Genomic DNA, 13,322 nt, shown 5'->3' on the forward strand with positions numbered 1-13,322 from the left:
AAAACGTTCCGGCCGCCATGTTGTCCGAGATGACGTTTCAATCGCCGAGCACTGTACCTACAAACAGCATCACTAAAAATTCTTAATCATGGCAGTTGTTGTTGGAGACGAGAACGTACAATCGGCTTCTGTTAATTCGATCCTGACGGGACCGACGAAACTGGTCAAATTATCTGGCGGTTCGAATAAAAAAAAGGCAGAAAAGTGCCGAAACACGCCATTAATTTTAGCATTATTGCTTTTAAAGTTAGATTCGCCACAACACAGTCGTGTTATGCGGTGAAGCACACCAGGTGGAGAAATGTGCCACTGTTACGCGATTTAGCACATGTTTCTTAATTTACAGACACACAAATGCATCGTCTCCGGTCACAGTACGAGCACCGAGACTGCCTAGTAAGTTAGCTGGCAAGCTTCAGAGTTTTAGATAGACCCCCGTCCTTTTGTTGACATTAAATGCCCCCTACACTTGCTGAGTTGTTTAATTTTATCGCCTTCCTTTTCGCTAGCTTTCCCAAAGCACAGATGGTTTTTCTCCGCTTCTCGGTGTACGGCGCGCACGCGTGTGTATAATTAAGGAACGCCTACTAGGCCCAGTTAACGGTCTCATATACGAGAGATGCATGGCAGGCGAAATGAGGGCTTAAATCGCCATAGCAACATCAGAAACAGTTCTGAATGGCTGCTAGTATGCTTAATAGGCATTTAGGTGTTCGTACTGTGGCATTGCGCCGTCTCCAGTCACAGTGACAGTGGTTTCTTTCCATACTTGGTATGCTTCATCATTTAACACAGCTGTATTGCGGCAAAGCTAACCAGCCAAGTTTGAATTATTCAGCGAAGGCCAATTTTGAGTTCGAAATAACAAAATTTTGGGCCCATAGAAATGTGTGGGCGTTCGGTCGGGATTGTGACCGTTCGGCCGGGACGTTCGTTCGGGATTGAATTTACCAAATAATCAAATTAACAGGAGTCGAATTAACGGAATTCTACTGTACTTGTTATTCTTTTGTTGTTGTTGTTGTTGTCGTTGTTGTCAGAGTTTGTCCATGTGGCCTTGCAGTTCTGCACAGCTGAAGCCCTCATAGCCGGCCTCATTGATGTGTGGCCCGTGCTGCTGAGAAACCGGCAGCATGTGACGTTTGTCTTTTGCACCATCCAATTTCTCTTGGGGCTCAGTATGGTCACCAAGGTAAAGTTCTGCCTTATAGTATTACTCTTTTCTTTAATGTGCAACAACGTTCACGTAAATCACTAGATCAGTCTCACGCTGCGTGAACCCGCATAAGGGTCTGTGCTTGTCGCTGAGAATAAATAAAAAAGCGATGCAGTCAGCTTTTTGGCATTGGAAATGCCGCTTGATGTGAAAGCATTTGCATACTCTTTTGCCTGTTTTTCTTATCTATGTCTGCTTTAAGGTTTTGTTTTCTGTAATATATGCTATAAACATTATTTAGGGAATTTAAATGTTTAATGAAGGCTTCTTGCTGTAGTTGCAGCGTTCAAACAGTCAGGTAACAAAGTTCAGTAACTGCATAAGTGCACACCATCTTCGTTATAAATGGAAACAGCATAGCTACAGATGATAAGTCACAAACTCATGTACATTGGTTCTACGTTGACTGGATTAGGTGTTTTAGTCTACTGGGGATAGCCTGAACAACCAAAATGTGCTTGCTTGTTTTTGTCAGCTAATGGTAACGCTGGCTCACATTTTATGCACATTGCTGAGCAGTCATGCATGCTTATCTGTACAAGGTCATCTATACACCTCACCGTATAGTCTGTTGGTTCTATTGCATTAAATATGTTATGAGTCATACTCAAACTGCCAAGCATTTGGTTCTGAGAAAAATGCACACCTGTCTAGACATTCTGCATGTGGTCTCTTAAGATGCCTATTAGTGGCTCATAGGAGCTAATGGTACGAGTAGAGCATCCACACTTAGCAAATCCAGAGAAATGTTGCAAAGAGCCCAGCATGTATTGCGCTTTCTTCAAATAGCCAAAGTGAACATCAAGAGCTGCAAAACACCACGATGACTGCTGCAATATAATGGCCGTAAACCCTGTCATAACAATGTGGCTTGCCATCTTACAACAACTGTGGAATGTAGTTATGAATGGTAGGATGGGCAAGTCACTGGCGTATGCCGATGATTCTGCGGTCACTGCAAAAAAGTATGAAGATGTTTGCAGAAATTGTACAATGACCTTGGCTCGTGGACTTTCAGTGTATGCTTTGTGCTACAAGAGCACAGGTGGTGAGCGAAAATAAAGTGGCCACTGCTAGACGAGTCTATAGGGCTTGGAAGAGTTCAGCATCAAGAGGTGCTCTCCAATGCACTGGTATGAATTCTGTTGCATGAGTCCCCTCTGGCAAGTCCTAGCAGTGCTTACTGGTAAATTTTGAGCTGGTATACTTGCTTGCACCAATTTTCTTTTTTTAATGATAATGTTAACAACTCATAGCGCTGCTGATTTGCTATGGCATGTCACCTGTAGTTATAACAAGGCTGCGCTAACTTTGCCTACTTTGATTCCCACTGTTTGATTTACCACTGATTCAGAGTAGCATGAATCTCCCTCAGCATTTGCTGTTCTGGGTATGGCTGAGCATTGTAGGTTTGCCTTGGCAGGATTCTGTACTATATGTACTGAATGACAAGCTTGGCCATCTCGAGGATGATTCATTGTAACTTTTTCAGAAATGTATCTCTGTAAGATCATGCATGCAATTTTTTTCCCACTGCAGAACCACTACTGTATAGAATATTAGTTTTACCATGTTGAGAAGCACCTACCAGTGGCGCAACGACGGGGGGGGGGTTTCGGGTGTTGTAACCCCCCCCCCCTAAGGCCGAGTTAACCCCCCCCCCTTTTTTGAGTATTGCAACTAAGATGTAAGACGCGCAATCGTCTACACACTCGCAAACTTCCGCAAAAAGCGCATTTTTTGACAATTTCCCGTGAAGAGATTGAAATTAGTGCTGTTTAGATGGTATTGGCAAACTAAGGCAAACTGTCAACCCCCCCCCTGGCAGATATCCTGGTTGCGCTACTGGCATCTACCATAGGAGATAATGTTTCTTAAAAATTGCTTCTCACATCCTGACTACAAAAGTCCTACTGTTTCATTTGGAAGAATTGACCTTTGCTCAACCTCTTTATCTCTGCTTCACTGATTATATAATTCTAATTCATTACATTCTTTCATTAAACGTCTGGTATGTTGCCCAGCCCATCTAGTCATTGATCCGTTAGTAGTGTAAATGTCACACTTTCCAATCTTCGCGTGTTTGAATTTCACAATATAGTTGCTCCTGCTTTTCTCATCCACCTTTAAAGAAGACGTTGCCATTCTTGTTTTCAGGGTGGAATCTACCTATTCCAGCTTGTTGACAGCTATGCTGTGTCGGGCATGACACTCCTTTTTATAGTGTTTTTCCAAAATGTGGCCATCTCCTGGTTTTATGGTGAGTCCTCTTTACACTTACTACTGAGCACTTTTAAACCCAACTAATAATCGGAGCTAAAAAAATGTGTGGTAGTACTCACAGGCATTAGCAGCAACAATATTATATGCTTGAGTTGGTAATATTGCTACATGAATTGCGTTTTTTCGTCTTTGTCACATATATAATGCCATCGTGCTTTCATTATAATGAAACAAACGCGTCTGAAGACGTTGATTTTCCTCATCGCTTACAGCATTTTCTGGAACTTTTGTGATCAGTGCTGAGCCAGATACAATGTACAATTGTGCCTTCATCATCACGTCCTTATTTCAAAGACATGATCATGACCTAATTAAGGGCTTGTGCAAAACTTTACAGTAGTAAATAGCTGTTAGGACTGATATTGGCGCTAAGCAGTTCCGCCTGCTTTCACCAGATATCTGCTTGCCTGCCCTCTTGGAGGGCCCCCGTGTTCGTTGACCTACTTTCACTGACCTTCCTCCACTACTGCTGCAAACCCTTGCCCTCCTTCACACTGCAATTGGTCACTGTAAACAATTTGGCTTGTGAGGAGTGACCACGAGGCAGAATAAAATGCTTGGCTCAGCCTCACATTTAGAACTTGTTTTGAAGTGCAACTTTCTTTGCAAGCTCTCCATTACTTTTCTAACCGGGGCTGTTGGGTGCTGTTTTTCCGAATAGCTCACACTTTAAGTAGAAAAAAAAAAGAAAAATTGAATTATGTGCCCGATGGTGGGATCGAACCTTGGTCCCCCAGCACAGCAGACCGATGCTCTAGACAATAGGCCACAGCCGCACCATCGCTTTTTTTTTTTAATACTTCTATCATGCTCCTTGAAATGATCACTGCATGTGTTGCATCGCATAGCATGGGTGCACACGAGCACAAATGTGCGTGCCGGTTTTCTTTACACCAAATATGCAGTACTGAAATGGGCAAATTTACAGCATTTAATTAACCACCTCACGAAAGCTTTGCTTCACGTAGATTGCAAGATGTACGTTGGATCTTCATTTTTTTTTTATGTCTTATGTCCTCGCAGTTGTTCTGGTGACTTCCCAAAATGTGCGTGATGGACAATTTGTTTCATTTTCATTGCAGGTTCTAACAAGTTTGCCAGCAACATAAAAGAGATGATTGGCTATGCACCCAACTGGTTCTTTCGTGCTGGCTGGATGGTGTTTGTGCCCTTCTTTTGCATTGTGAGTAAAGAACGGTGCACATGTTATGTAGCTTGACTCTGAATGAACGTGGGCAAAGTAGTTCCATCGCATAAATTAGGGTGACAAATGAGGTTCAGTGACATTTCATACTGCATCCGACAAGTATGTTAAATTTAAGGCTATTGAAATGAGCTCTTCCAAAGCAAAACTTTACATGACTAGGCAAAACTTTACATGAGCACACGCACCATGTAAAAGAAAGTTTATTTCGAAATTTGTCGAGCAGCTGGGTTCAAATCGCTGACTTGGCTGCCTGCACTAGCAGAACATGCCAGACATACCGTATTACAGTTAAACCTGGATATAACGAAATTGACAAATTCCTGAAAAACTTCGTTATAAAGAGGTTTTCGTTATATGCAGGTTCGGCACGAAAATTCGAAAAAGAACCGCTTACCGTATTTACTCAATTCTAACGCGCCCTCAATTGTAACGCGCACCCGTTTTCCGTTATCGTCGAAGCACTCATCCTTGGAATGTCACACCAGGTACCGGATGTGTGGACGCGTGTTGTTTTGCACAAGCGCGAGGCATCGGAAACGAAGAAGGAGCGTCACGATGGCATCGTAGCATCGTATAGTGTTACAGTAAATCCCCGCTGTTACGTTCCCGGGGGCTTAGTTTTCCCGGCTGTTACGTCGTTTTCGGCCGGTCCCGACACAGCTCCCATAAACCCAATGCATTGGTAACTCCGCTGTTGCGTCGCAACAGTGGGACCGTTCCCGCATCATACGTTGCGAACTGCCACCCTGTGCTGGCCCGAGCGGCCATTTTGACTTTTCATGTTGCTTGGCTTGGTGGCTTGACGATGGCATTAGCCGCCCAAAATGCCGGGGGCGACAACTATGACGTATTTTCGGTTTCCGCCAGCAAAAGTGTGGCCCTTGAGACCCGTATTTGCTATCGAAAGATGGTGTCTATGACGCGTTGTGGCCCTAAAATTGGTTTGGCTCATAGATATGCCGTATAAAGTCCAAGGGTGATAACGCAGTCGCCGCGCGTTGTATGCTGTATGTGCGAGTGAAAACGTGCGAAGGGAGCCGACGACCGCGTCTAAATCTCGCGCGCGCAAGAAAAGCAGGGAGGAAGCGCGCCTTCTTCCGTTGCGTTCGAGGCAACGGCGGGGGAGAGAGGGGAGGGATAGCGAGGCGGCGTTGTACTGTACCCTGGCATCAACTGCATACTGTGCGGCGGCGCGCGGTCGCGTGGGCCGTATCTTGAAAGGGATCTGCGTTGGGCAGAGTCTATCAGTGTAGGTGCATCGGTGGCTTGTAGCTTTGTGCGTGCTGTGTGTTCTCGGCGCTCAGTTTGCGTTGAAGCGATAGACAACAGCACGAAGGTGACTTCTCTTGTTTCTCCAGCGGCGCTTCCATACGCCGCCAGCGTTTGACAGCGCGTGTCCGCGCTCATCGAGTGTGATGTGTCACAGCGTGTACCAGCGCGTCGGCAACATCAACTGGAAAAGAAGAGAGTGCCGGCTTGGCGGGCTGGGCCAGCTGCAGCAAGCAGCAGGATCAGGTTTGAATGAAGGGAGGGGGAAAGGTCACGCCCGCGGCGGCTAGATCGCCTGGTAGCCGAGTCGAGGGATGCAGGCCCACCTCGCACACGCACGCACGCACGCACACGTGCGCTCGCTTCGCATTTCGTCGCGGCGGAGAAGGTGCTTCCGGTTGCAGCTCGCGCAAAAATTACAAAATTTGGGGCGAAATCTCTAGGTTGTCAGAGGGGAAAATTCGTTATATCGAGGGGGTCTCCCACTGCCACTTCATTACGTAGAGGTCTCAAATACATGTGCTTCTATGGAGTAATGGCGGGGAATAGAAAAACTTCGTTATATCCAGAAATTCGTTATATGGAGGTTCGTTATAAGCAGGTTTAACTGTACAACTGTGCCGTCACCCGAATGCTAATGGTTGTGCTTTGCACATGATATTTAACAGGTGCTGTGTTCTGTAATAAACAATGAACAGATTCTTGAAGCACAAGTTTTTAAAATATGTAAACACATTATTTATTAACACTGGAGAGACGTTCATAAATTGTGATTACCTGAAGTACAGATATTTTTGACTCGGTGGAAGACTTTGAAGTGATGTGGGAACCACAGCTCAACCTGAATGCATTTAGGTTGTGCTCTGCACAAAATGGCCCATTCAAAATTAGTGAGGATAGCAGATTAATACCTGCAGCAGTAGAAAATTGCAGTAAGACATCAATGGACCCAGCTGATGTCGCATTTCTGCTCGGTGATTCAAAGATTAAGATTTTTTCTCGTTTTTGTGTGCTGCAGTCTCTATTACCCTTTTCTGCAATGTGTCATTATTACATTTTTAACTTATATATTAATAATTCTGACATTTAGGATAAGGAGCAGTTACTAGCAAAGGGCCAGCAAATGCACACTCACCCAATTTTGTTCTTCCTTAACAATGGTTTTGCACTTATTCAACGCTCCATTATTTTACGGCATCGTCAGTGATGTTAAAGCTGTGCAGCTGCAAAAACTGAGCATGCTGTAATGACTTGCTTTCTTGCCATTGCAGACCATATTTGTATCGTCCATCATTCAATATCGGCCGCCTGTGTATGCCAAGACCTATTTCTACCCCTGGTGGGGTGAGCTAATGGGCTGGTTCATGGCATTAGTATCCATGATGATGATTCCCATCTATGCCATCTACTATCTAATCACTGCCAAGGGCTCTTTTTTCAAGGTGTGACTTTGATAATGCACTTATCTGCCTCACATTGCATTTTGATGAATTGGTATTCAGTAGTAACAGATAGCTTTATTACGGCATTTCAGCTGTTTCCTTGGACACATCTGGCTCATGACATGAATGTTGTTAGAAATCCAGTTAAGACAGAGGTTTATAAGAAAACGGACACTTGAAATGATCAACAGTGGCTGTTCAAGACTCGGCAACCTCAGCCTGGAGCCAACGCTCCAGTGTGAGGCCTTCTCTTGTTTGGCCACTGTTGATGTCCTTGGATGGGCTTTTTTTAGTAGAGCGTACCACATAGCCAGTCCTTGGACAACACTTAAGCAGTGGTGCTATCTAGTAAAGAGGGGTGGAAACGCTTCTACGGCGATGGTGGCAACACCCATTAGGCCAGCAGCATGAACACAAAGGACTTACCTTAAAAACAATTAAAATGTTTTTCTTCCAAGTGCGATTAGGCTGACTTTACTGTTTTTAAGTTTTGCAAATGCAGTCAATCACAAGTAGTGAGAGCAAATTCAGATTGAAGAATGTGCCATGAGCACTGTTCTATTGTTGCGCTAGCTACGAGTGCCATGACGTCCTCAGCACTAAATCCAAGAGATAGCATGTTCATGTAACATGCAAAGCTCCCCGCTGTATTCTGTGCGTGCACACAGTTGGGCCTGCTATATTATAATGCAAGCAAGGACTTTGCATATGCCGTACTAAAGCTGTCTTATGTCTTACATGCTTGTCTTAGTCCAAACTTTCAAATGCCCATTTTACTGCTAATTGTTTTGTAACACAGTTGAACCTCATTGCAATGAAGTTGCTTTTGTTATATGCGGTATTCGTTAAAGCATATATTTGTTACTTGCAGATGTCGGAAAAAATGATTTCAGACTTAATTTCTTATATCCAATAATTCATTATATCTGTGATTGTTATAGTATTAAGGTTTGAGTGTATTGTAGTCTAGTCTGCTAGTCAGTAGTGCTTTAATTTTATTTGCTATGTTAGCCAACTAATCACGTAGTGTTGCAATGAAATGTTTATTGCATCTTAGAAAAGAAGCAGAATCTTATTTTGATAGCAGGCGAACTTAGCAAGTAGTCAAGGTGACAGTGCCAAAAATGAGTGCATTTAACCATGCATGGCTTCTTGTACGTAGTTGATGCTCAAGTCATGTAATAAACTATACCTCTATGTGTTAGGTGTTATTTGCTGCATATTAATCAGGCTCTGTTCTCTGCACTGATATTTCATTAATTCTAGGACAGTCCTAAGTGTTGACTTCATTGTGTTAAATGTAGCTTTATTGAACATGCATTGCTTATGTTGATTTGAGTCCAGAAAGCATGCTTACATGTCATGGGTAGAGCACATTGTGCAGTGTAAAATCATTGTTATCACTGTCATATTCTTCACGAGTCACATGTATCCTGTGGCTTTTGTAAGTTGTACGAGGGCTGCCCAAAAAGTAATGCCTCTTTCTTTTTTTACCCCTTGAAATAAAGCTGGGGACTTCAAAATTTATGCCTGGCACCTTACAGCACTATTTGTGCAATTGCACCATTATTGGACAGAGTGGCATTGTAGCAGCCCGTAAATGTTACCCTTACTTGCGAAAGCATTATATGTCCCATTACACGAAAATCTGGCATTGTCGGGCTCGCCACTGAGCAACTGTACCAAAAATGGCCGACGGCGCTAAGAGTAAATGCACTTCAGAAATGCTCGGATTGGCGTCAAATTTCTCAGGTAGCTCCCCGCTACCTAAACGAAGTAAATAATGGTAAACAAAGTAAATCAATGGCTTTGATAAGAAAATTTGGTAAATTTTGGTCGGGGTAGGAATCGAACCCAGGCCTCCGGGGTGCGAGACAGGCACGCTTCCTTGATGTCGTGGCAGCTCCATGGTTCTGGTTGGCTAAAGGTGTCTTCAGTGCGTGCGTCATTAGGCACATGATAATGCAGCCAATGGGGAGGAGGTGGCGCCGCTGAGTGGTCCTTCCAGTTATGAAATCCTCGCTGGCAAGTGAGCGCATTTTGATTTGGCCTTATCGCGGCGCAATTAGAACACATGAGAGCATCTGTGGTCAAGGAACACGCGGAAGAATACATTTCACCAAAGGGACTATATTGCTTTCGCATTCCCACACGTAAGCAGACTTGGGTGTGTCTACTGAATTTTTTTTTTTTTTTTTTACACCCATCTGGAACAATGCTGTGTCTGAATTTATGGTGACATTGAAGGAACTTGGGAAAACATGCACAAAAATTTGGGGGGAGTTCAGAGGTTAAATCGTGCTACATCAAGACCCTTGACAAACTAAAGTACCATTACCAGCACTCTCGATGCAACATAAATCCACAAGATTTCTTGCACCACCATGACACCAGCAACCTTCACAAAAGTCTTTTGTGACCCAAGGGGCAGTGGTCGGATTTGGTTGAACAGTGTTACTAACATGCTGTATATGGCGGTAGCCCTGATTGATGCTTTCAGGCTAGTACATTATTGTTATAGCCGATAAATCATGCACTGTGCTGAACATTGTTTGTAAATGAGAGTTGAATCATGCGACAAAAAATTGTAAGCTTGTACGCAAAGCTGAAGCTTATAAATTAAAATCATCTGTGCCATAGTCTCATGCTGGCAAAAAGACAAAATTTGTCTCGGCAGGCAATAACATGTGCACTAGTCAAGTAGTTATTCTCACAGCAAATTTCATGCATTTTCAGTAAGTGCACATAAAATAAGAAATTGTAGGGCATTCCTTTTTCGGCAGCTCTCATACATTACAGCATTGTTGATGTTGCGTTTGGCGTGGCAGCCACTGTTGACTGTATGAAATTTTGTAATCTGTGGTCACAGGAGTGCAATTGTAACACATGCACATTGTTATTGTGGAGTACTGCATGTTGTCTTCCATTCTACAAGGCTTGCCACACCTTAAAAAAATTTACACCCATAAGTGTCTTGTACTGCAACACTAGAATTATCATCAATGTTATGTGCATTTCTCTTACTTAAAGGAAAAGTACTGACAGAAAATTTGCCTTCTCTTTATTTCTTTACTGGATGGCTGTTGACCCAGTAATTAGGCTAAGGAGCCTCAATTCCTTGAGAGCACAGCAAATGATTAATTACGTTACCTTTTAATTCGTCCATTTCAAAATGTATCCTAAGTGCAGCATGGCTTCAGATGGGAAAAAGGAGACTATTCACATCACTAAAACCAATTCTGACGGTCTCGTGGTACCAGACTGAAAGCCAAGTCCATTCATCACTCGACGAGACAAGAGGGGAGTGCAGGCTTCCTTGTGTTTCCAAAAAAAGTGCACAATCAGGAGGGCCAGTTCGGCAGCTTTTGGCGACATAGTCATTGTAAGGCCTTCAGCCACTGCACTTGGCTGACTGGCACATTCTTGAGTTGTTTGTGTTACCATGTGACCACCTCTGGTTTCTGTGAGATGAATAATCTTTTTAATGTCCAAAGCCATGCTGCACCTAGTGTGCATTTTTAGTGGTTCACATAAAAGATGCTGTAATTAATTGTTCATGGCACTCTCGAGGAATTCGAACTTCCTAATGTAATTATGGAGTTGACAGCTATTTAAAAAGAAAGCAAAAAAAAATGGTACACAAAATTTTTGTGTCGGTATTCTTTTAAATGATCCGTGTGTCAGCATTTCATGATATTTGGAACGGAAAAGTAGAGGGTGCAGCGCATTGAATGAAAGAAATGCAAAAAGCCTTGATGGTGAATATTATTGTGGGACAAAGATAACATAAAGGGTGGGAAGCTTTTTTTTTTTTTAACAGTGGTATCACTGTTGAGAAATCGTACCCACAATAAGTGATACTATAGCATGCAGCTTCACCACATTCACAGCAGTGTTATGAATGCATCAACTACTGTAAATGGACCATCACTTTGTAGTATCCGGCGTCATTATTAACTGCTGTGCAATTTTGCAATCTGTGGTCAGAAAAACACATTGCTTCCTCTGTTTCTGCTGTGAGCACGAACTTTTTCTTTACTTCTTGCCCCCCCCTTCCTTCTGCCTCTGTTTGCTTGTACTAACAGTGGACCATGTCCTTCACCTCTAGTATTCACTTCCTTTTGAGAGTAACATTCTTCAGGTCATACTGACAGGAGTGGCCCTTGTATTTCCCAAGAAATGCAAAATCTTTGTAACCATCACCCCGAGGTGTAGCCCTGTATAGTCCAGTTAATAACAGTGTTGAAATCAAGCAGCTTTTCCTGCTGTGCATGTCTCACTGGTTTCCCAGCTGTATTCATTGTTCTTTTCTTTCTTTTTTACTGGGGGGCTACCACACAGTGCAACGCATAGTGTGGCACCTTTGTCCTGTGCCGTAAGTCAATATGCGCTCAGATTTAGGAGGAAGCTTTAGCTTAGGAGCTCCTATCTAAATACATGGTAATGGAAAGATTTTTTTTTTTTTTCGGCAACCACTGTACCAAGTGTGATGAGATTTGCTGTGTTTTAAGAGAAGTTAAAATAAAGTAACTGTAGGAAGTGGATTTTCAATTTATGCCATAAATAGTTGAATAAAAATTATTTAAAATTGCAAAAAAACTCAAGTATCAAGTTTACAACTTCTAACCAAGCAATAAAAAGCGATATAACAATTTTGTAAACTGCACCTAATAATGCATCTAAAATGGACAAAATTGATATATTATACACCACTCTGAATTGTACCATTAATTAGTGAGTAGGACATTTTCAACACCCTTGTAAACATTGTAGCAATTTCACTTAAGCTGTAATTTTATGTATCACATTCATTCGCTTGAGATGCTCTAACAAATGCAATTTACAGAACTGTGATATCTGTTCTTGGTGCAGAGTTTGTAAACTTCGTGCTTGAATTTTTTTTTAACATCAATTATTGGGAATTTAGGCCCTAAATCAAAGTTCAGCTTCCTAGAGTTTCTATAATTTAACTTTCTCTCTCAATCGCACCCAATTTCATTTAAGTCTGTCCAGCGGTTGTCTCATAAACACACTTCTGTGTTTCTGTTCTGTGCACCAAAATTTCATTCATTCTAGGACAGTCCTAAATGTTGACTTCATCTTGTTAAAGGTAGCTTTTATTAACACGCATTGCTTACGTGGCTTTAAGTCCAGAAAGCATTCTTGCAAGTCATGGGTATCTTAATAGAGCTCACTGTGCAGTGTCAAATCGTTATCATTGTCATCTGCCTTCTTCACGAGTTGCATGTCTTCTGTGGCTTTTAAAAGTTGTACAATGTGCTTGAATAGGGAAATTGGGGTTGGCCCCAAGCTAAAGCTTCCTCATAAATTCATACTGGCTTCGCAAGAACACAGTAACTCCTCTTTTTAACTTCCAGTGTAGAAAGATGTAGGAATGAAAAGGTGTGCTTTGGGGCACAGATTGCTGAAGCAGCATTGCCGCTTTTATTGCACTTTGTCCACCGCAGCGACTCCAACTGGGTGTAACATCGACTCTAAAGCCGAAGCTCCCAGCTGAAACAGGGCCTCTCCTGGATCCTCTGGCGAAAGCGGCCCTCGGTGCCGAGTGATTGGTTGCCTCAGCAGCTCACACGATTGCTCGTGACGTCTGCAGTGCCTGGTTGCAGGCACGTGACTTTGCTCGTGTTGTGAACAGGCCTTGTTCCTGTCCTCGAAGCGGCACCCATGCTGCTCAGAGGTCACCAAGATGTTTCCCAAGGTCACCCTGATTTGTTGTTGAAGAAAGTATGTTGTTGAAGGAAGTGTATTTTTGAAGAAAGTGTGATCTTGTTATTATTTCAACAGCTTTTAAAAGGCATACTCTGCATTTTGATATACTTTATTTTCCGTCCCTGTTGTACAACCAGAGAATATTTTGTCTATAATATATTTAGACTGGACAATT

The 13,322-nt window shown here is 42.8% G+C and overlaps 1 protein-coding gene across 4 annotated transcripts in view; it reads left to right on the forward strand.

Annotated features, from left to right (window-relative positions):
* The window catches only part of LOC119460668 (sodium- and chloride-dependent GABA transporter 1), a 31,256-nt gene extending 17,934 nt beyond the window's left edge, over nt 1-13,322 (forward strand). For 3 of the 4 annotated variants that reach the window (XM_049655146.1, XM_049655147.1, XM_049655148.1), the window contains exons 10-14: nt 1,064-1,192; nt 3,374-3,476; nt 4,582-4,682; nt 7,247-7,417; nt 12,886-13,322. In XM_049655146.1, coding sequence (XP_049511103.1) covers nt 1,064-1,192; nt 3,374-3,476; nt 4,582-4,682; nt 7,247-7,417; nt 12,886-12,987 — 606 coding nt within the window. In that variant the 3' untranslated portion in view covers nt 12,988-13,322. Of the gene's footprint in view, nt 1-1,063; nt 1,193-2,234; nt 2,763-3,373; nt 3,477-4,581; nt 4,683-7,246; nt 7,418-12,885 lie in introns of those variants that run through there. The other variant, XM_037721710.2, reaches the window with a different exon arrangement.

The sequence above is a fragment of the Dermacentor silvarum genome, chromosome 8 (genome assembly GCF_013339745.2).
Source record: "Dermacentor silvarum isolate Dsil-2018 chromosome 8, BIME_Dsil_1.4, whole genome shotgun sequence".
NCBI classification, from domain to species: domain Eukaryota; kingdom Metazoa; phylum Arthropoda; class Arachnida; order Ixodida; family Ixodidae; genus Dermacentor; species Dermacentor silvarum.